This window comes from Pipistrellus kuhlii, unplaced genomic scaffold (assembly GCF_014108245.1).
Source record: "Pipistrellus kuhlii isolate mPipKuh1 unplaced genomic scaffold, mPipKuh1.p scaffold_m20_p_1, whole genome shotgun sequence".
NCBI lineage: Eukaryota > Metazoa > Chordata > Mammalia > Chiroptera > Vespertilionidae > Pipistrellus > Pipistrellus kuhlii.
This window is the reverse complement of record NW_023425404.1, coordinates 63,376,244-63,398,993: the sequence shown is the minus strand read 5'-3', so window position 1 is coordinate 63,398,993 and position 22,750 is coordinate 63,376,244. Positions and strand designations below refer to the sequence as shown.

The 22,750-nt window shown below is 51.2% G+C and overlaps 1 protein-coding gene across 4 annotated transcripts in view; it reads left to right on the top strand.

The window, feature by feature from the left end:
• The first annotated feature begins 1,589 nt into the window (after positions 1-1,589).
• The window catches only part of LOC118725393 (myosin-7), a 52,205-nt gene continuing 31,044 nt past the window's right edge, over positions 1,590-22,750 (top strand). The window contains exons 1-37 of one of the 4 annotated variants that reach the window (XM_036449174.2): positions 1,590-1,683; positions 3,041-3,092; positions 3,741-3,949; positions 4,162-4,305; positions 4,588-4,744; positions 4,933-4,960; positions 5,539-5,647; positions 5,728-5,820; positions 5,924-5,987; positions 6,377-6,475; positions 6,698-6,801; positions 7,441-7,579; positions 7,846-7,964; positions 8,064-8,213; positions 8,455-8,625; positions 9,207-9,516; positions 9,878-9,945; positions 10,371-10,458; positions 11,075-11,192; positions 11,320-11,443; positions 11,729-11,865; positions 12,098-12,353; positions 13,223-13,465; positions 13,650-13,826; positions 14,726-14,871; positions 15,975-16,065; positions 16,777-17,166; positions 17,638-17,764; positions 17,901-18,019; positions 18,918-19,114; positions 19,679-19,862; positions 20,036-20,201; positions 20,336-20,460; positions 20,991-21,299; positions 21,548-21,751; positions 21,871-21,996; positions 22,207-22,482. In XM_036449174.2, coding sequence (XP_036305067.1) covers positions 3,749-3,949; positions 4,162-4,305; positions 4,588-4,744; positions 4,933-4,960; positions 5,539-5,647; positions 5,728-5,820; positions 5,924-5,987; positions 6,377-6,475; positions 6,698-6,801; positions 7,441-7,579; positions 7,846-7,964; positions 8,064-8,213; positions 8,455-8,625; positions 9,207-9,516; positions 9,878-9,945; positions 10,371-10,458; positions 11,075-11,192; positions 11,320-11,443; positions 11,729-11,865; positions 12,098-12,353; positions 13,223-13,465; positions 13,650-13,826; positions 14,726-14,871; positions 15,975-16,065; positions 16,777-17,166; positions 17,638-17,764; positions 17,901-18,019; positions 18,918-19,114; positions 19,679-19,862; positions 20,036-20,201; positions 20,336-20,460; positions 20,991-21,299; positions 21,548-21,751; positions 21,871-21,996; positions 22,207-22,482 — 5,559 coding nt within the window. In that variant the 5' untranslated portion in view covers positions 1,590-1,683; positions 3,041-3,092; positions 3,741-3,748. Of the gene's footprint in view, positions 1,684-3,038; positions 3,093-3,740; positions 3,950-4,161; positions 4,306-4,587; positions 4,745-4,932; positions 4,961-5,538; positions 5,648-5,727; positions 5,821-5,923; positions 5,988-6,376; positions 6,476-6,697; positions 6,802-7,440; positions 7,580-7,845; positions 7,965-8,063; positions 8,214-8,454; positions 8,626-9,206; positions 9,517-9,877; positions 9,946-10,370; positions 10,459-11,074; positions 11,193-11,319; positions 11,444-11,728; positions 11,866-12,097; positions 12,354-13,222; positions 13,466-13,649; positions 13,827-14,725; positions 14,872-15,974; positions 16,066-16,776; positions 17,167-17,637; positions 17,765-17,900; positions 18,020-18,917; positions 19,115-19,678; positions 19,863-20,035; positions 20,202-20,335; positions 20,461-20,990; positions 21,300-21,547; positions 21,752-21,870; positions 21,997-22,206; positions 22,483-22,750 lie in introns of those variants that run through there. The other 3 variants (XM_036449164.2, XM_036449145.2, XM_045584643.1) reach the window with 3 other exon arrangements.

Genomic DNA, 22,750 nt, shown 5'->3' with positions numbered 1-22,750 from the left:
TGGGGTCCCTACTGGTGGGCTTTCTTCCTCAGCACCTGGCAGGGCCTGGTCAGGACCCCCAGAGTTTGTTCTTCTAGACATGTCAGCAATTGGGCCCATGAGAGCCACCCCCGCAGCTGTATAGCTCAGCACTGCAGCGCTGTGGCTGCACTGGACAAGGCCCCTGTGTTCATGCTCTACCCCCACTTGCCTGCACCCTTCCCTACAGCTGCTCAATATCCTCAGGCTATGCCTTGGTTACCAAGCAGCCTCCACTGAGGCCCCCAGCCTAGATTTGTCCTTCCCTGCAATGTCCTCCCTCCCTTCAAAGTATCTGCATTATCCCATCCCCCAGGCCTGCCTCTCTCCTTCCAGGCTGACAGCTAAAGACCTGCGTGCGCTAAAGACCTGCAGTTGGGAAGGAGGAGGGATTCTAAATCAAACCACGCAGTGGTTGCCTGGACACGGAGCCAGTGAAGCTTGCACACCATTGCTGGAGGAGAGTGGCACTGGCTATGTCCTGTGCTCACAGGCTGAGCCCCAGCTCCTTTTCCTTACTGACTCTGTGGCTGTCCCTAAGGCCTGCAAGAAAGGGGCAGGTCTTTGCCCCACTTGCAGGAACACCAGTCTCACCAGGTTTGGATAGAGACCACCCCACAGAAAACAAGCGGTCAGGTGGGCCAGGCAACGGCTGTTTTGGTTAGAGGTCTCCTTCTGCAGGAGCTGTGCTCTCTGTGGCTCAGGATTGTCTGGCTCTGGGCTAGGCACTTAGCACCTGTGGGCAGAGCTAGGAAAAGGAGTCAGGCAAAGGCTCCCCTCCACATTGGGTCTTAGACTCCCTACCCTCCTTTCTAGTCTCCCTCCATCCACTTGGGCTCCCTCCCCCACTTGCTGAGTTTTCTTTCTGCTCTTGAATCTTGCTGCCCTGACTGGCTGCTCAACCTCAAAGAAGGCACTTTCTCTCTATATACAATGAAGGCCTTGGACTCATCACTAAGGCCTGTCTGGCTCTGAGGCTCAGTGACCTCAACACATCACCTGGCTAGTCCAAAGAAATTAGTGCCCAAGCCAGAGTCCCCACCTCTAAGCTTCCTGGTCGTTATTCTTGCCACTTGGCTGGGAAACCTTCTTTCAGGCACCTCAGTCTGGCCCCCATCTTGGGGTCAGGCCCCCAACTCTGCCCTGACACTCAGCCCCCTCCCATCTCAGATGGATGCAGGACCCAAGCCAGGGAGCAGGGAGGACACTGTGCAAATGGGGCCAGGCCAGTGCTTGGGGCAGGGGGCCTAGAGGCTGCAGTGCCAGTGAGGAGGGCCAGGCACTGCCTGCCTGAGGTCACGGGTGGTCAGTTGTGGTCAGTTCCATCTCCTGCCAGCTGTGGAATTTGAGGCCTGGCCTGGGAGATATTTTGGCTGCACTTTGAGCCATCCCCGCCCCCTGGAACTCAGACCCTGCATTCTCCATGCCATAACAATGACGACCACTTCCAATTGTTTCCTGGCTGGAAAAGGGGAGGGGAGTAGTGTTTAGGAAAGGGGGGGAGGGAGCCTGGGGGAAATGCTTCTAGTGACAACAGCCTTTCTAAATCGGGCTGGGGACTGGGTGCAGGTGGGGGTGGGGGCGCCCTGCTGCCCCATATATATACAGCCCCTGACCAGGTCAGCCTCTGCAGCTCTCTCCTGAACTGTCCTTTCTGCACTCAGGTAGGGTTTGATTCTGGGATAAGGGGGCCCCGGGTTTAGGAAGGGGCTTCTCTTGGAATAGCAAGCTGCATACAGGACTTCATGCAGAGTACTGGATCTGGTAACAGCACACATGTTCAGGTCTAAACATGTGTGTATGTGCCAAGGAGGAGTGTGGGCTCATTTGTTACTGGGGAATGTCTGTATCAAAGCATGCAGAATGCATCAGAGGGGTGTGTGTGTGTGTGTGTGTACGCACGTGTGTGTGCATGTGTGTGTGCGAGGTGTGTACAAGCATGCATGGTCTGAACACAGATACACAGATATCAAGTGTGTTTATGATCATGCCTGAGGACAAGCAGGTCCATTTGGGGCGAGGCACAGGGGGAGAGGATGGCAGAGAATGATTATTTAGAAAGTGTGTATGTTTAAAAGCTAGTTCTGAGAGGTTTTCAATGTGTAACTACCCATGTCCATGCACATGGAGGTGCTTGTGTGCACATCTAGCATTTGAGACTGCTACAGTTTGTGTACATCCTGCAAAGGAGTTCGCAGGCACCTGGTGTGGCTGGTCCAGGTCTCTACATACTCAGAGACAGCCTGTGTTTGCTGTACACATATTTAAGTGGGGGCTCTTGTATTACTTGGGGATGTCTGTATCAAAGCATATGAGACCAGAATGCATCAGAGGGGTGTGCGTGTGTGTGCGCGCATAATGGCACTCTGGGAGGGGGTGTGTGCCGAGGTATATGAAGGAAGGGAATGTGTCTGTGTGAGACATGAGTGGCGGGCATGCATGTTTATCAGAGGACATGTGGAACACCTTTGGGGTGTGAGGGATGTGTCTATGAGAGGATGCCCACAAGGTCTGACAATCAAATGGGGACGGCATGGAAGAGAACTGGCTTTAGAGTCATGGAGTTAGGGTTCAAGTTCTGACTCCATCACTTACTGCTTTGTGTTCTCGGACAAGCAAGCACTATGACCTTGATTTCCTCATTTGTTGAATGGGTGAGGATTGAGAAAGAATATGTGAATAAAATGGTTTGGAGGCTATAAAGCTCTGAACAAATGTGAGCATTTGTTGTTCTTCAGGTGCCTCAAGGAAAGGAAGTTTCACTAGATGGGTATGGGCAAAGGTGGAGCCATCTCCCAGAGCGAGGGGAACTAGGGCTAAGAATTGAGTTGACACCAGAAAACTAGAATTACTGCTCAGGGGATAAAAGGAGTAGTGCTTGGAAAGCAAGAGAGAAGACAGGACCAGAGAAGCTGACTACCATGGCCCACCTATTTTCAGTACTAGGGGAGGGAGGGTGCTGAAGGGTACAGCCAGGAAGTAGCAAGAGGTAGCACAGACAAAACCTTCCCCCTCTCCAGGTTCCCTACAGACTTGAGACGCTTTCCTCTTACAGACATATTTGAGAAGCCAAGGTAAGGAGAGCTGAAGATGGGGTGTGGGGGATCTGGGAAGGTATTGAACTCTAGTTTCTGCCTGGCCTTGGGGAGAATGTCTTGATGACCAGGAGTCCTCACCTGTGATTAATGAGGGGGCCAGGGAAGACAAGGGTCAGAGATGAATATAGTTAACTTCCTGTTCCCACAAGAAGCCCAGGATGCTCCACCCTTGTCCAGGAGAGCTCCGGGGTGAACAAAAGTTGGTTGCGAATCATCCCATATACCAAAAGGTTCTGGGTTCGATTGCCAGTCAGGGCACATACCTAAATTGCGAGTTCAATCTCTGGCTGCATCAGGAGGCAAACATCAATGTTTCTCTCCCACATCAATGTTTCTCTCTCTCTTTCTCCTCCCTTCTTACCCTCTCTCTAAAATCAATAAAAGCATATCCTAAAGTGAGAATTAAAAAAAAAATGTTAGTCTCTCCTGTCGGACAGATTTGCTAGGCATTCTCAGGTTGAGGGATAAGCTCAAGAAACAAAGGACTTACCAGTGACCCCTCCTAACTCCTGAGCATGGTGCTAGGCTCTGGGGCTCCCACCATAGAGGAGATCGCAGGGAGAAGAGTAGAGGGGAGGACAGGTGGGCGGTAGGGCAGTCAGCTCCTTCTCTTGCCCACTGCAGGCATAGCCATGGGGGATGCAGAGATGGCAATATTTGGGGCTGCTGCCCCCTTCCTGCGCAAATCAGACAAGGAACGGCTGGAAGCCCAGACCAGGCCGTTTGACCTCAAGAAGGATGTCTTCGTACCTGATGACAAAGAAGAGTTCGTCAAGGCCAAGATTGTGTCTCGAGAGGGTGGCAAAGTCACTGCCGAAACCGAGAATGGCAAGGTGAGTGGCAGGGCTGTCATAAGAGGCCTCCCTGGGTATCCCCCTCACAAGCCTTTAGGTAGGAATCCACATCCTCCAAATAGCCATTCTCATTCCCAACATCCAGTGTATCTTCTCTATGATCCTGACTTCTTCTCTCTTGAATATCATGGTCCTGTAACTCGCCTGCTGAGGGAGGACTGACAATAGGCTCTGTATGGGGGGTATTGCAGACAGTGACAGTGAAGGAGGACCAGCTGATGCAGCAGAACCCGCCCAAGTTCGACAAGATCGAGGACATGGCCATGCTGACCTTCCTGCATGAGCCTGCCGTGCTCTACAACCTCAAGGAGCGCTATGCGGCCTGGATGATCTATGTGAGTGCTCCATCTATGACTGATCCCTTTGAATCTGGTGGCTTCCTGGTCCATCCACATCTACCTCCTGGAGATAAGAGTTTCTATTCTTTGTGCCCAGACAATATTGCACTCTGTCATAATCCCTACATCCTTGGTTCAGTTCTACTGCCCTGGGGGCTGGCACTACTCAGATTTAATGTATTCATATATTTCCCTTTCTCTTCTTCCTCTCTGCGATCTTTCTCTAACTCTAATGCCTTCCCTCCCATTGGCAACTCACTTCCCTTTTTCTACTCCTAGACCTATTCAGGCCTCTTCTGTGTCACCATCAACCCCTACAAGTGGCTGCCGGTGTACAACGCGGAGGTGGTGGCTGCCTACCGGGGCAAGAAGAGGAGCGAGGCCCCGCCTCACATCTTCTCCATCTCCGACAACGCCTATCAAAACATGCTGACAGGTGACAGGCCCCAAGTGAAAGGTTTTCCTGAGAACCCCACATGAGGAAACGCACACACTGGCTCTCGTCCTCCTCCTGAGGGGTTTGGAAGATGGACAGGCCTGGAGAAAGGCAGGGAGTGGGGAGTTATGGGGGACACCAAAAGAGCATCCTGAGTGGCTCCTGATTCCCTCGTTTTCTCCCCACAGACAGAGAAAACCAGTCCATCCTGATTACGTGAGTGTGGCTCCTACCCTGTTCCTTCCGAAATCTCCCTGAGCCCAGCCCCATCAGGATACGCAGCCCCACTCTTTTCCCTCTCCCTTCATGCCAGCTCCTCTTTCTTCTCTGGCCTCCCTTACATTCTCTTTGTTCTCTTCCTTCCCTCTCTTATGTTTCCTTTCCAGTCTCCTTCACCCACTATTCTCCAACTCATCCTTTATTCCTAAGCCCAGTATCACCATATCTTCTTCGACTCTTCATTTTCTCCCATCTTTCCCTTCCCCATTCTTCCAGTCCCATCCGCTATTATTCTAAAATGGCCTAGGCCCATCTCCTCTGATGGACTTTACTCAGCTAAGACCAGATTCCACCTGCCCAAACCCAGCACCTTCTTGTGTCATCTTCCTGCTTGCTACGCCTGGCCCTGGGTGTGTCAAAGTACAGCTATGTATTTGGGATGCTTAGTATCTGTCAGCTGCCTGTGTCAGGGCTCCCACTGTTAAGTAGGACCAGACACTCTCTCCTGACTTGAGGCTTGTTGGCCCCCAGCAGTGTTTGTGCACTGACTAATGAGCCCCTGAATGTCCTGACAGTGGAGAATCCGGGGCCGGGAAGACAGTTAACACCAAGAGGGTCATTCAGTACTTTGCTGTTATCGCTGCCATTGGGGATCGCAGCAAGAAGGACCAGAACACAGGCAAGGTAGGCCATTCTCCCTCAAAGGCCCACACTGCTAAAAGGGAGGGGAGTCCTCTCACCTCCTATCCTCCTGACCTCTGCAGGGCACCCTGGAGGACCAGATCATCCAGGCCAACCCCGCCCTGGAGGCCTTCGGCAACGCCAAGACCGTCCGGAATGACAACTCCTCCCGCTTTGTGAGTGGTTCCTGACCTTGGACTTGGGATTTGGGCTGGTCGAGGGATAGCATCAAATATGAACTTTCCTTTAACTCATCAGTACTCTTCTCCATCTCACCAGGGGAAATTCATTCGAATTCATTTTGGGGCAACTGGCAAGTTGGCATCAGCAGATATAGAGACCTGTGAGTGCCATCAGTTTGCTAGGGCTCAGCCTGAACCCACATTCATTTTAACCATCTTGATCCCAACCTCTCTGTCAGTATTTCTTTGGGCCTCTGGCCCTCAGTCTCTCTCCCTTTCTATCTTTGTGTGTCTGTCTTTAGTTTTATCTCTGAGACTTCATCTTGTCTTTCTCCATCTCTGACGCTATAGATCTGTGTATCTTTCTCTGAGACTATTTCTTTCTTCCTGGCTCTCTCTGTCTCTATCTCTACCTCTGTGTGTCTGTGTATGAGTTTCTCTCTCTTCCCTCTCCCCCTCTCCCTCTGCCTCTATCTTTTGCTTGCTATGTAACCATTCATTTCTGTTTTTTTGTCCTTTTTCTCTCTTTCTTCTCCCCTCCTGTTCACAGACCTTCTGGAAAAATCCAGAGTTATTTTCCAGCTGAAATCAGAAAGAGATTATCACATTTTCTACCAAATCCTATCTAATAAAAAGCCTGAACTGCTGGGTGAGTCAGACTACCAACTGAGACCAATGGTCTCCATGGCAACCTGGTTCCTTCTGCTTGGGCTGCTTGTTGTCATGCACCGGGTTTATGGCACTGCTGAATTGAGTTCTGTGGGATGTGGAGCCACATTAAGTCCTGTCATGTGCTTTTCTACAGGCCTTGTGCTGTGGCAGTGAGAGCCAGGGGTTTGTGCTTTATCCTAATCACATCTTCTTCCCCCAGACATGCTGCTGATCACCAACAATCCCTATGATTATGCATTCATCTCCCAAGGAGAGACCACTGTGGCTTCCATTGATGACTCTGAGGAGCTCATGGCCACTGATGTAAGTGTGTAAGGACCCAGTCCAGAGGTGAGGGTATTGGTGGTGAGGGGCAAATGGGCATTCCACTAGCCCAGGAGTAGAGCTGACATTGTCTGTCTGTTGTTCATAGTGCTATGTCGCTCCCTGAGGGCCAGTATGTCCTTTTGGCCAGGGTGTGTGCTGGGATATGGGTCTGATGAGATAGGGCTGGCCAGTATTTGGTGTTCAATCAAACCAGAGAGGGCTGAAAGCCATGGGACAGAGAAGCAGACAAGTGAAAAAATAAGGCATCACTAAGAGAAGAAGGGAAGGCAGGATCATGTAGATTTCATGAACTGGGCTCACTGTTAGGTAAACAGCATAGATAAACAGATATGGAAAGTCCAGGAAGGGAGGCAAGAGCGGGGCCTAGAAAAGGGGCAACAGTAGGAAACATGCACGGGTAACCCAGAGCACCTCCAGAGAACAGTTGTGATCACTGACGCCGGGCCTGAGGCGGTCTGTCCTCCTCCTGCACTGGTACCTCCCACCTTGTTTTGGAGTCATCACTGGGTGTGGGAATTTCAGAACTCACAGGGCTTTCTCTTCAACTGAAGAGAGACCTCATTTACCTGCCATACTTCCTCTCCTGTGGTCCACCAATATGGGGCCTTCTTACAGAATGCCTTTGACGTGCTGGGCTTCACTCCAGAGGAGAAGAACTCCATTTACAAGCTGACAGGTGCCATCATGCACTTTGGAAATATGAAGTTCAAACAGAAGCAGCGAGAGGAGCAGGCTGAGCCGGATGGCACGGAAGGTGGGAGTCTGGGATGCTGGGGCAGCTGTGGAGTTGCTAAAGGCTACATATGCAGAAAAGTCATCTCTGTTTTTAAATTTATCTGTATTGTAGAAAGTACTACAGATGCCCCTCCCCCAGGCCTTCACCAAACTATTGTCTATGTCCATGGGTTGTGCATATATGCATATAAGTTTTTTGGTTAATCTCTTCCGGGCTTCTCTATCCTCTGAAATATGTCAGGAGACATCTCTTTATCAACTACGCTGCCTATCCTTTCTTTCCAGAGGCTGATAAGTCTGCCTACCTCATGGGGTTGAACTCAGCCGACTTGCTTAAGGGGTTGTGCCACCCTCGAGTGAAAGTGGGCAATGAATATGTCACCAAAGGGCAGAATGTCCAGCAGGTGGGTCATCTTTAGAAGATAAATGATGGCGGAGTGGAAGCTTTGGAATTCACTCTTCCCAATGAGTCTGCTCACCTGGGTCTCTCCCCTACCTTCCAGGTGTCATATGCCATTGGAGCACTGGCCAAGTCAGTGTACGAGAAGATGTTCAACTGGATGGTGACACGGATCAACGCCACCCTGGAGACCAAACAGCAGCGCCAGTACTTCATTGGAGTCCTGGACATCGCCGGCTTTGAGATCTTCGATGTGAGTGAGGGGAACCCTGGGAGTAGGAGGGACAATAACACACTCATTGGCACGTGGGTCATAAGCCAGACAGCTGAAAGGCAAGTGGGGTTCAGCAGTGGCAGAGGCAGTCAGTGTCCTGTCTTCAGGGGGGTACTCCCTCTCTGCCCTGACAGGGGAGGGTACTAGCCATGCCCCTCACTGGGCTGACCATTCAGATATCTGCTTACCTGACCCACCTCTGCCCTCATTCCCCCTGCAGTTCAACAGCTTCGAGCAGCTCTGCATCAACTTCACCAACGAGAAGCTGCAGCAGTTCTTCAACCACCACATGTTCGTGCTGGAGCAGGAGGAGTACAAGAAGGAGGGCATCGAGTGGGAGTTCATTGACTTCGGCATGGACCTGCAGGCCTGCATCGACCTCATTGAGAAGGTGCTGCCTCAGCCCCACTTGAACTCTCCACTCATACCCACATGAACGCCCCAGTCAAATTGGCAGCCCCATGCCTTCTAAGGAACAGGTTCTGGATAACAAAAAAATCTGGAACCCCAATTTCCAGAGCCCTCTGTTGTCCTAGCCGCCCAGGACAGGGTGGTACCGAGGAGAGCTGAGTTTCCAGGGCCTGAGAGTAGGCACAAAGAGAACCTCCCACCTCTAGAATGACCTCCCACACCACTGTGGTTAACCACACTGGCTTACCCATCCAAGGAGCAGAAAATTTAAGGGTAGGTAGGAAATTGTAAGAGTGCCCCTATTTTCAACTCCTCCATCTCAGCGATTTAACTGATGAATGATATGTATAGCATCAACATTCCCAGACTTTCACAAATCAAGCATAGTCTTCCACCTTGGGAAGGCTTGAACGGGTGCCAGTCAGTAGATAACTGCTCAGAGCTGACCCTGACACCTTAATGTCCAAAGGGGCATCTCCATAAGCAAATAATGATCCTAGAGCAGGCTCTATCTCCATCTATATGAGGCATGCTCAGTGATGCTCTCCCTTCCACCCTCAGCCCATGGGCATCATGTCCATCCTGGAGGAGGAGTGCATGTTCCCCAAGGCCACGGACATGACCTTCAAGGCCAAGCTGTATGACAACCACCTGGGCAAATCCAACAACTTCCAGAAGCCTCGCAATATCAAGGGGAAGCAGGAAGCCCACTTCTCCCTGGTCCACTATGCCGGCACCGTGGACTATAACATCCAGGGCTGGCTGCAGAAGAACAAAGACCCACTCAATGAGACGGTGGTGGGCTTGTACCAGAAGTCCTCCCTCAAGCTGCTCAGCAACCTGTTTGCCAATTACGCTGCATCTGATGCACGTGAGTAGAGACTGGGAACCAGGGGACTAAGAAACAGGGTTTCTGCCCTGGATCTGAAGCAGGAAAATTGCTACACTCCACCACTTTCATATCAGGCTGTACCCAAGGTTTACAGACTCATTGAGAGGAAATTGGGTGGAGAAACTGAGGCACCCACAGTGAGGACCCTCCCTTGAAGTCCAGATGCTAGCAAGGTTATGAACTAAAGCAGCGTTCGCCAACCTTTCAGACCTCATGGACCACTAGGGGTCTGCGGACCACCTGTTGGTGACCGCTGAACTAGAGGATGTGACTTTTCACCCCTGCTCTGGCCTCCCCACATACCTATTTGTGCCCCTTCTCTTGACTCTCCTACCCACAGCTCCTGATAAAGGCAAAGGCAAGGCCAAGAAAGGCTCATCCTTTCAGACCGTGTCAGCTGTGCACAGGGTGAGTGTGTGACCCAGCCCCAGCCCAGCATGGCTCCTTTCTTGCCTTGTTCATCCTGACTCTTCCCACTCGATCTCCTCATTCCATTTGTGATCCTTTCCACTCTTTGTCTGCTCATCTCCTCATTTCCATTCTCTTCCCCTTCATTTGCCAGTCTCTTCCCTTACTCAGTTCCCATCTCACTTCTCTTTTCTTTCTCTCTTGCCTTCCATCCTCTCTCTCCTCTCCCATGTCTTCCCCTAACATTCCTCCATTCTTTTTAGTTCTTTGCATTCTCTCAGTCACTCTTTCCTGTTCTTCCTCTCCTCTCCCATTCTTACTTCTCTTTCTTTCTTTCACTTACTTTATTTTTCATATATATATATATATATATATATATATATATATATGTATATGTATATATACAATTTTTTTTTTGATCACAGGAAAATCTGAACAAGCTGATGACCAACTTGCGCTGTACACATCCCCACTTTGTGCGTTGCATCATCCCCAATGAGACCAAGTCTCCAGGTGAGCCCCAGCACTCAGGACCAGCCCACTGTGGAGACTCACTGCCCCAAAAACAGGCATCTACTAATTTCCCACCATCATGCTTTCCAAATTACATCCTTCTCCTATCCCCCATGAGGTTCCTTGCCCCAATACTACCTTATCTTTGGAATGTGTAACTCAGGGTAGTGTATAAGGCTCTTTGATTAACATTACCTCATGAATGCCTTAAAACCCCTAATGAGACATATAGGATTATTTATTCCTTTTTTACTGATAAGGAGATGGAGGTTCAGGGGCCTGAGTCTAAGGCTTGGCTCTGTTCTGATCAACTTAGTGACTTTGGTCAAGTCCCTTAATCTCTCTGAACTTAACCCCTCTTGTCTTAGTTTATTTTCTAGAAAATGGGATATATCTTTCCTGCCTACCTTTTAGGCATAAACTATATAAAAAATGTGAAACCTACAGTTACTCTTAAAAGCTACAAAAAGAAAAGAAAAAAAATAATTAAAGATCATTATTAACTAACCTGCTAAAGTTACCGGCTTATAAGTGGCAGAGTCAGGATCAGAACTCAAGACTTAGATCTTAGTCTAGTGCTCTCCCCCATACTCCTCTTCCCTCCCTCCTGCCACAGGAGTGATAGACAACCCACTGGTCATGCACCAGCTGCGCTGCAATGGCGTGCTGGAGGGCATCCGCATCTGTAGGAAAGGCTTCCCCAACCGTATCCTCTATGGAGACTTCCGGCAGAGGTGGGTACGGGGAACAGGGGGAGCCCAGGTGGTCTTGGTGGGGAATGGAGTCAGCAGGTGACCCCAAATTTTGTGGGAAGAGCTGGCCAGTGCAGAAGGTGGGTGACTCTGGGCACCTCCCTCCCAGGTATCGCATCCTGAACCCAGCGGCCATTCCTGAAGGGCAGTTCATTGACAGCAGAAAAGGGGCAGAGAAGCTGCTAGGTTCCCTGGACATTGACCACAACCAGTACAAGTTTGGCCACACCAAGGTGAGTCTGGAGCTCCACGGGGTGGACTTGCAGGGCGTGCAGCCATGTTGAGCAGAGCAGCTGGGAGTTTGGAGGGCAGACCCCTGATTCCTGGCTTGCTGTTTCAACCCAAAGGCTGGAAGGCAGGCTTCCTTTCTCTCTTGTCTTCCACATTTCACTGCCAGGTCTGGAATGAGCAGGTGATGGGTCCCCTGGAAGCTCAGCCAGGGTCTTCCACCCTCTTTCTTTATTCTGGATACCCTTCTCTGAAGCTGCGACCCCCTTCAGTCTCCCGCTTGTCCGCAGGTGTTCTTCAAGGCGGGGCTGCTGGGGTTGCTGGAGGAGATGCGAGATGAGAAGCTGAGCCGCATCATCACTCGCATTCAGGCCCAGTCCCGTGGTGTGCTCTCCAGAATGGAGTTCAGGAAGTTGTTGGAACGCAGGTGAGAAATCCTAAAAGGAGGGTGCCAACCAGAGGCCCAGATTGGTTCAGGGGTAATATCAGGAGAAAGAGCTTCAAACAATGAGACTGGCAGGACTGTCTCCTAGGGACAGAAGGCGGGGCTCATGGTCAGAGAACAAGATGGCTGAAGAAAAGGGCTTAGGAGTCAAGGGCTCAGAGCAGGAAGGAGGGAGGAGGGATCTCTCACCATTCCTCTCACTGGGCCCCTGCAGAGACTCCCTGCTGATAATCCAGTGGAACATTCGGGCCTTCATGGGGGTCAAGAACTGGCCATGGATGAAACTGTACTTTAAGATCAAGCCTCTGCTGAAGAGTGCAGAGACAGAGAAGGAGATGGCCACGATGAAGGAGGAGTTTGGGCGCCTCAAAGAGGCGCTGGAGAAGTCCGAGGCTCGCCGCAAGGAGCTGGAGGAGAAGATGGTGTCCCTGCTGCAAGAGAAGAACGACCTACAGCTCCAAGTGCAGGCGGTGAGGCTCTGGGCCCCTTTTGGCTCTTCCACCAGCCCTGACTGCGCTGCACCTCTCACCCAGCCCTGACTGCGCTGCACCTCTCACTCAGGGGCTCACCATTTTGTCCCCTCACAGGCAGAGGATTCTAAAATCAACACTTTCAAAGGCCTCCAAAGAGGTCCATTGAGAGAAGGAAAAAAAATGGGAGAAAGAAATAACTTAAAATACAGGCTTTCTACCTCGGTTCACCATGGATCCACAGTTCCAGGGCAGACCATGCATTACCTTTGGATCTCTTTGTCCTCATCCCTAAATATACCCATCTCACCACATTGCAAACATAATATATACATATATTAATACATATATATATATATATATATATATATATATATATATATATATATATATATAGTTCCCTTTATTCAGAGGAGACCAGATGAAGAAGGCCAAACAAAGAGCCTTCTGGTTCCCTACCCTCTGTTCCCATTCCCCAAAGCTCTCACCACATTGCCCTAATATCCACCCCCCTCGCCTAACTGGTTTGGCTAAGTGGATAGAGCATTGGCCTGCAGACTCAAGGGTCCCAGGTATAATTTTGGTCAAGGGCATGTACCTTAGTTGTGCACACATCCTCAGTCAGGGGTGTGCAGGAGGCAGCTGATTGATGTTTCTCTTGCATCGATGTTTCTAACTCTTCTTCTCTGTAAAAAAATCAATAAAATATATATTTTTAAAAATCCACTCCCTCCCCATCCTTCTGCAGTTCTTCTCAATGGGGGGATGTCCTGAAGCTCCCTCCTATAGAGAGAGCTGAACCTCTCCCACTTCCATCTAGGCAAAGACCCCACCCACTGATCAGCCTCCCCTCCGTGTCTCACCCTCAGGAACAAGACAACTTGGCCGATGCAGAGGAGCGCTGTGACCAGCTGATCAAGAACAAGATCCAGCTGGAGGCCAAGGTGAAGGAGATAAATGAGAGGCTGGAGGACGAGGAGGAAACAAATGCTGAGCTCACTGCCAAGAAGCGCAAGCTGGAAGATGAGTGCTCTGAGCTCAAAAGGGACATTGATGACCTGGAACTGACATTGGCCAAGGTGGAGAAAGAGAAGCACGCAACAGAGAATAAGGTGAGGGCAACTCCCTCAGTGCCAGCCCAGTCTCCTCAGGATTCAAAGATCTCATCAACCTTAAGCAACACCGGGCCACTCAGGGGATCCTGATAGCAGGGTGGTCCTTGGCATTGAAGATCTCCATAGATATCCTCAGACTTGTGACCTTTGACCCTAAAGGGATGGGGTTCTTGGTTGACAGGTGAAGAATCTGACAGAGGAGATGGCTGGGCTGGATGAGATCATCGCCAAACTGACCAAAGAGAAGAAAGCTCTGCAAGAGGCCCACCAGCAGGCCTTGGATGACCTTCAGGCTGAAGAGGACAAGGTCAACACACTGACCAAGGCCAAGGTCAAACTGGAGCAGCAGGTGGACGATGTGAGTAGATTATCACAGGGCCTAGATATACCATTGCCCATCTCTGTTTGTGTGTGTTTGTGCAGAGGTATTGGAGTGTGCTCCCTTTCCTGATACCGTTCTAGAAGGGAGCTGGGGAATAAAGAGGGGAAGGATACTTGAAATGTTAATGTTTATTTCATGTAATATTATTATATTTAAAATCATTTTTCTTGAGATATTAACGTTTATTGCATGTAACATTATATTTAAAATTGTTTGTCTTGAAATATTAAAAAAAGAAAAAAAAAAGAAAAGGAGAGGGATGACCAAATGTGAGTTAAGTAGATCATGTCACTGACATTACCAACAGTAGATTCAAGCATATATATCTCTACCTTCAACCACTGGATTTAGAAGGTTATCTCATAAAAACATGGTACATTTCTCGGGGAATTTTGTGAGAACCCTCAAAGAGGCTCTTTGGGCTTCTAATATTTTAGGCCGTGTCTTGTCCTCAGTGATCATTGTTTTCACAGATAGTTCTTTGTGCACATCTCTATTGAGTCATTTTCACTCTGTTTTATCATTATTGAAGTATTTGTCTCAGCCATAAGAATGTGAGCTGCCTTTAGTTTCGTTTCTGCAGTGCTTAGTATGGCTCCTGAAATTTAGTAGGTGTTTATACTATGCAGAATGAAGGTATGCAGATTTGGGGTTTCATCCCACAGTCATTCATTCTATCATTTTATCAATTACTGAGCATCCCTATATGCTAGGCAAACTCCCAGGCCCCTAGTAACATTTGGCCCACTCAGGGGAAGTTTTTCCAAGTCCTGAGCATCTCTGGGGACCCCCCAACCACAGGAGTGACTGAGCTTTCAAATAACCAAGTCAGGGTACTTCTCTTCATGCATCACACAAGACCTTCTTTCCACCAGCTGGAGGGGTCCCTAGAACAGGAGAAGAAGGTGCGCATGGACCTGGAGAGAGCAAAGCGGAAGCTGGAGGGTGACCTGAAACTGACCCAGGAGGGCATCATGGACCTAGAGAATGCCAAGCAACAGCTGGATGAGCGGCTGAAAAAGTAGCGTATCTTCCTCCCTGTTGCCTTTTTTCCTTCCCAGCCCAGCACCCTGTTCTGTGGATGATAGTGTAAGCTGACCTAAGCCATCCATCCTCAGAGGTAACAGCCTCCTTTAGATTCAATAAGTTGGTACAAAACTGAGGTCAAAGCTTCCAAGCAGAGCTCTTTCCTCCCCCAGACATGTACATCAGGGTCCAGCAGTTCTCCCTGGTAAAGACTAACTTGAATCTCTCAAGCCCTTTTTTCTACTCAGCACTTAAAAGGGATGGAAAATAACAGCTCACCCCCTTTATACACAAATCTTTTTGGAGACCAGCTATTAACATGGAGGAATGCTCCACACAAAAGCCTCTCAAGAAAGTTCTTTTAAGCCCTCACGGAGAGCCCAGAGAGCCACAGAGAAATGGTCAGCCATCACACTTGAGCTATGCAGGATCTGGGCCATTTTTTTTTTTTTTTTCCTTCATGAACTTGTGGTTCTAAATCTAATTGCAAGTCCTTCCAAAATGTATAGTTCTACTTTCAACTTGGTAAACAGTGAGCCTGCAGAACATGCTTGGGTAATCAAGGATCCTATGGTGCTTTAGAGTCAGGGCTTTGAGTCTCCACATCGTCATTGGGCTACATCAGCCTAGGAGTCTCCACACGCCCCCAGGCACAGTATTTGTTGGATGAGTGACTAAATATATGATCCCATTGATCCTCAAACCACCTTTAAAGGATGACATTTTAAACCCCAATTTACTAAAGAAGAAACAAAGGTTCAGAAATGTTAACCAAATTCAAAGTTAGAGTGACAGAATTAAAGACCTTTGGAGTTAAAAGGGGGCCTTTGAAACATCTAGTCCAACCCTCTCATTTCACAGACCAAAGAGGGAGAGTCCCTCAGAGCCCAGGTTCTATCACTCCACCTGTGATGTTCTTCCCATCACATTTCCTCTGGGAATACAATCCTTCAGCTGATGGACACTCCATCAGCCCTGGAAGTTGCTTTTCTGCTGAAATCCTGCTGTTCATTTGTTTTATTACCATTTCCAACCACAGGTGGGCCCTTCTAGAGTCCAAACAACCTCCCTTGCTTCAGCGTCCTTCCTTCCCCACAGGAAGGACTTTGAGCTGAACGCCCTCAATGCAAGGATTGAGGATGAGCAGGCCCTGGGCATCCAGCTGCAGAAGAAGCTCAAAGAGCTCCAGGTAAAGTCTGGGATGCCCAGAGCGGGCACTAGACTCAGCTTCCCAACCCCCTCCTCCAGGCTGTCTTCTCCCCAGCATCACAGACATTTGCTTATGGGTCCATCAAGGGTGGCACCGGGCTATCCTAGTTTCCCCATGGAACACCTCCATGAGGGCCTGGGTGACCCAAGGATGATGTAGGAAGAGACCTTGAAAAGCTCACTGGTCAGGGAAGCAGAAATCTTGGCTTCCTATTTCAGGTATGGATTAGCTAATGATCATAGGGAAACCCACTCCAGATCTCTGTCCTCCCACGTACTTGGTAACTTTTAAGGTTCCCTCAGCCCTAATGGCCTATGATGTCCTTTATTACTTTTAGAGCAAACACTGTTGGGTCTTTAGTTGTCCAGTCAAACAAACGTGGTTCTCTTACTCTAACTTTCATTATTTTCCCCACTAACTGCTTTAACTATCCCTAGAACCTAGGTGTCTTTGTCCCTCTTCAAGAGCAAGCTTCAACCACTTTCAGTAAAGAGAATGCATAATGTTCTGGCCTAAAGAAAGGCTAATTTGGCTGCCTAAACCTTCCCTCTTAAATCCTTTTCTTTCCATATCTCCACTGGTAGAACTAAACTGACTTGCTGTTCCAGACAGGCCAGGAGTCTTCTAGAGCCGGGGGAGGGGGCTCCCATGGAGGGTTCCAGGCAGTGAGCCCTTTGTGTCCGGGCCCAGGCACGCATCGAGGAGCTGGAGGAGGAGCTGGAGGCTGAGCGCACTGCCAGGGCCAAGGTGGAGAAGCTGCGCTCAGACCTGTCCCGGGAGCTGGAGGAGATCAGTGAGCGGCTGGAGGAGGCTGGCGGGGCCACATCTGTGCAGATTGAGATGAACAAGAAGCGTGAGGCTGAGTTCCAGAAGATGAGGCGGGACCTGGAGGAGGCCACGCTGCAGCACGAGGCCACAGCGGCAGCCCTGCGCAAGAAGCATGCTGACAGCGTGGCCGAGCTGGGTGAGCAGATTGACAACCTGCAGCGTGTGAAGCAGAAGCTGGAGAAGGAGAAGAGTGAGTTCAAGCTGGAGCTGGACGATGTCACCTCCAACATGGAGCAGATCATCAAGGCCAAGGTGGGCCTGTGCTTAACTTCTCCCCTCCTCCAGTTCCCTCCACCATCTCCACATGTCTCCTCTTTTATTTAAGGGCTCAGTTTCCCACTTTCCTTCTTCTATCTTGTTCTCTGATTTTCCTCTCCCTTCCGTGCCTTTTCTCTTCCTTCTCTTTTTCTTTAAAAAAAAAAATAATACTTTTATTAATGTTTAGTAAAAGAGGTAGGAAGAGGGATAGAGAGAAAACAACAACAACAACAACAACAACACATTGATTAGCTGCCTCTGCACACTTCCTACCAGGGATGGAGCTTGCAACTAGGGCTTGTGTCCTGACCGGGAATCAAATTGACAACCTTTTGGTGCATGGGACAACACCCAACCAATTGAGCCACACTGACCAGGGTGCCTCTTCCTTCTCCTTTAATTGCTTCCATCAAACTCCTTTCAGTGCCCCCTGAAACAGTCGTTTGACTCTCCTTCCTCTGTCAGGCTAACCTGGAGAAAATGTGCCGGACCTTGGAAGACCAGATGAATGAGCACCGGAGCAGAGCTGAGGAGACCCAGCGTTCTGTCAATGACCTCACCAGCCAGCGGGCCAAGCTGCAAACTGAGAATGGTGAGCGTTACCCCAGCCTTGGGGAGACACATACACATACCTTTCCAGAGAATGGAGCCTGAGGGTTAGGAGAAGGATCAGGGGAGAGAGGAGTGCCTGGCCTTCAAGAGTTGAGTGTGTCTCGGTGACTTTCCAGGTGAGCTGTCCCGACAGCTGGATGAGAAGGAGGCGCTGATCTCCCAGCTGACCCGAGGCAAGCTCACCTACACCCAGCAGCTGGAGGACCTCAAGCGGCAGCTGGAAGAGGAGGTCAAGGTGAGGCCCTATGCCAGGAACATAGCATTGGCCTTGCATCCCATTTCCTTTCTCCCAGAATTCTAAAAAGGATAATAGCCTAGACCCCACCACATGCCTCTTAAGACTAATCCCCAACCTGAAGCTTTCTGGTGCCTTTCCTGGAGAGATGTGAGGGAGGACATAGGCTAAGGATGCCTATGGGTCCTGGGTTAGCAGGGCAATCTGAACCTGGAGAGAGGAGCTCACTTGAGCCTATTTCTAGCATTTTGCTGGGCTCCTGAAAAGGGGGAAAGAATAGGACTTTTTAAAAAGGTCAGGGCTCGCCGAAACCGGTTTGGCTCAGTGGTAGAGCGTCAGTCTGGGGACTGAAAGGTCCTGGGTTTGATTCCGGTCGAAGGCATGTACCATGGTTGCGGGCACATCCCCAGTAGGGGGTGTGCAAGAGGCAGCTGATCGATGATTCTCTCTCATCGATGTTTCTAGCTCTCTATTCCTCTCTCTTCCTCTCTGTAAAAAATCAATAAAATATATATTTTTTAAAAAAGGTCAGTGCTCAAATTCTAACCTGGCTCTTAGAGGTTGGTGATCTTGCCACTGGGGCATGTGCTGTGACTGTTAATCAAACTGGCCACCTAACCTCTCTAAGCCTCTGTCTCCTCCCCCCAAAATGGGAGTGAGGATGATAATGCCTGCTGCAGTGAGGGGACAGGGGTGATGGGCATGAAGCTTGTTGTAAATTGTGCAGTGCTACATGGGCATACTTTCTTATTAGTACTCAGCAAACCATTCCAGGTCCGCTGGAGTGAAGAGCTAGGTGAGCCATGGGGAGCTGTTGAAATAGTGTGAGGGGATGGGCAAGGGCTGTTGATGCTTTATGGGGAAAGCTGAGCCCACCTCCTGGTGTGCACCTCCCCAGGCGAAGAACGCCCTGGCCCACGCACTGCAGTCATCCCGGCACGACTGCGACCTGCTCCGTGAGCAGTACGAGGAGGAGACAGAGGCCAAGGCAGAGCTGCAGCGCGTCCTGTCCAAGGCCAACTCGGAGGTGGCCCAGTGGAGGACCAAGTATGAGACGGACGCCATCCAGCGGACCGAGGAGCTCGAGGAGGCCAAGTGAGTCCCAGGCAGCCCGCCTCTGCCCGGGGCCTCTTTGCGGGCAGCACGCAGTGCAGCTCCATCCTCAGTCCACTGAGTACATGGGATGGATGCTTAGCTAGGTGTTGACAACACAGGAGGACCCTGCCCTGGCCCCATATCCTTCTCCTCTCAGGGAAGCTTTTTGCTCGCATTATGTTTCTCATCCGAATATAAGACGAACAAAAGGTTTGTCTGAGGGCAGAGTGCTCCCACCTGGGGCAGGTGCTGTGGCAAGGCAAGGCGGGGTGGCCTGCAGAAGCTCGGGTGCCCTCCCTGTCTGCAGCCTAAAGGCTGGCCCAGGGTTAGAGGGATGCCACCCAGAAGGCCCTCCTGGGTGCTGTGGGTCTTCACACCCTGCCACCGAGACTCTGCCACTCAGTCCTCTGCCCCCAGGGGCCCATCCTCAGGCTTCTCCCACAGCTTCTGAATTTCTAAGGATCCGTTTTCCAGAAGACTCATGTCATTTCCTCTTGTATTGTCCAAATACCCCCTCCTCCATCCTTCCCCCCTCTTCTACCATCCTCCCACCCCTCTGGGCAGAAAGAAGCTGGCGCAGCGGCTGCAGGAGGCTGAGGAGGCTGTGGAGGCCGTCAATGCCAAGTGCTCATCCCTGGAGAAGACCAAGCACCGACTGCAGAACGAGATCGAGGACCTCATGGTGGATGTGGAGCGCTCCAACGCGGCCGCTGCCGCCCTGGACAAGAAGCAGAGGAACTTCGACAAGGTGGGTCCTGGTGGGGTCACAGCCAGGGGGCAGAGCAGGGCTACCAGCATCAGTATGAGGCCAGGAGCAAACTCCTTGGAGACAGGGAGGAGGCTGAGCCCAGGCAAGGGGCCTGGGCAGCCCCTGAAGGTGCGGCAGGGGGCTGCGCAGTGAGTCAGACTTTGTCCCTGCAGATCCTGGCAGAATGGAAGCAGAAGTATGAGGAGTCGCAGTCGGAGCTGGAGTCCTCCCAGAAGGAGGCTCGCTCTCTCAGCACTGAGCTCTTCAAGCTCAAGAACGCCTATGAGGAGTCCCTGGAGCACCTGGAGACCTTCAAGAGGGAAAACAAGAACCTTCAGGGTGCGCTGGGGCAGGAGGCCAGGGAGGGGAGGGAAGATTGGCCACTCCTGGCACCACACAGGGCCTTCAAGGAGCATGTTCTTTCCCCATGGACCTGGGCAGCCCCCAACTGAGTTGTTTGGCCCCTCTCACAGAGGAGATCTCTGACCTGACTGAGCAGTTAGGTTCCAGTGGAAAAACTATCCATGAGCTGGAGAAGGTCCGCAAGCAGCTGGACGCTGAGAAGATGGAGCTGCAGTCAGCCCTGGAGGAGGCCGAGGTGTGTGTGGAGGAGGGGGGAGCTCTGAGCTGTTGTCACAGTTTTCATCTCACTGATGTCTGATTTGTTCACTGTTCCATCCTCAGAGGCTAGATCAGTGCCTGACACATAGTAGGCACTCAACAAATATTGTGGAATGAGCAAACAGGCCGCTCAGTTTCCTTCACACAAACACTGTACCTATTACATCTTTGAAAAGATTTCCTGTTTTCATTTTCCTCCCTATTCCACCTCTGCCTCCCTCTTGGGGAATTTTACATTCTGTGCCTGATTCCCTGTTTCCTTGGCAACACCTTTCCTCTTCATTTTCCTCTTTGTCTTCATTGCTAGCTCTGCTCTGTGAGGCTTAAATCACCTTCTATTATGCCTATTTTTTCCCTTTCAAATTCTCTTTTCTTCTTTCTCCTTTTGACTGAACTACTTACACCACCCTTGAATTCACTCTGTATCTATGATTCCTGGACAGACCCCTACCCTAGCCTATGCCCTGACTCTCTGCCTCAGATCCTCTCTCCCCACCCCCCTACTAGGCCTCCCTAGAGCATGAGGAGGGCAAGATCCTCCGGGCACAGCTGGAGTTCAACCAGATCAAGGCAGAGATGGAGCGGAAGCTGGCTGAGAAGGACGAGGAGATGGAGCAAGCCAAGCGCAACCACCTGAGGGTGGTGGACTCACTGCAGAGCTCCCTCGACGCGGAGACACGCAGCCGCAATGAGGCCCTGCGTGTGAAGAAGAAGATGGAGGGCGACCTCAACGAGATGGAGATCCAGCTCAGCCATGCCAACCGCATTGCCACCGAGGCCCAGAAGCAAGTCAAGAGCCTCCAGAGCTTGTTGAAGGTACATGAACACTCTTGGAAGCAAGAAGTCTGCTGCCCAGAGTGGGGAAGGCCTCCATGTGGCCAAGTTGGGCGCCTATGTCCCATTACAACTCCCAATCCCTCCTGCCCCAGGGCCATTGGGAGGCAACCCACAGGCTCCTCCTGAGCCATCACGATGGGCTCTCCACCAGCATCCAGTTTGGTGTAACAGTTCCGATGGACCCAGCGGTCAGCTTCCTCCCTCATGCTCATCCTCTTGATCCTCAGGACACCCAGATCCAGTTGGACGACGCAGTCCGAGTCAACGATGACCTGAAGGAGAACATCGCCATCGTGGAGCGGCGCAACAACCTGCTGCAGGCCGAGCTGGAGGAGCTGCGGGCTGTGGTGGAGCAGACGGAGAGGTCTCGGAAGCTGGCCGAGCAGGAGCTGATCGAGACCAGCGAGCGGGTGCAGCTGCTGCACTCCCAGGTGAGCAGCTCCCCTGGGCGTTTCTGGAGGGAAGCACAGGCTGCAGCACCCAGCAAGTGAGGTTTGGAGCCGGTCATGATGCTCAGTGATTGTCATGCTCTGCCCACCCCGGCCCTCAGAACACCAGCCTCATCAACCAGAAGAAGAAGATGGATGCAGATCTGTCTCAGCTTCAATCAGAAGTGGAGGAGGCGGTGCAGGAGTGCAGGAACGCTGAGGAGAAGGCCAAAAAGGCCATCACGGATGTGAGTGCCCCCGCACCTTCCTGCCTCCCCTAAAGACATGAACAAGGGCTCTGGGTCCAGGCTAGGCCGCTGTGCTGTAAGGACAAGGTGACTCTGCAGTTTCGTGGGTTTGAGGGCCTCAGGAAGCAAACGCCAGGATGGGAAAGAGGTGACCCTTTAGGGAGAAGAGACCTGGGCCTCGGTTCTTTCACACCTCTCTCCTACCCACAGGCCGCCATGATGGCAGAGGAGCTGAAGAAGGAGCAGGACACCAGCGCCCACCTGGAACGCATGAAGAAGAACATGGAACAGACCATCAAGGACCTGCAGCACCGGCTGGACGAGGCTGAGCAGATCGCCCTCAAGGGCGGCAAGAAGCAGCTGCAGAAGCTGGAGGCCCGGGTGCGGGAGCTGGAGAACGAGCTGGAGGCCGAGCAGAAGCGCAACGTGGAGTCAGTCAAGGGCATGAGGAAGAGTGAGCGGCGCATCAAGGAGCTCACCTACCAGGTGCGACCAGGCTGGGCTCTCTGCACCATGGCCTGAGGCCAGGGTGACAACCAATCAAGAGAATGAAGTGTTCTCTGTGAGCCTCTTCAGGGAAAGGGGTGGGATGCAACCCCTGGATGCCCATTTCCACATCCCGATCCCTGTCCTGCCCCGAGTGTCCCCTGGCTCAGAGGTTAGTCTCTGCGACTCCTGGCTGAGAGCTCCACCTGAGCATTCACCCCCGCCAGCCCCTGGGACACACAGAGCTCCAGACAGAGGCCTCTCTAGA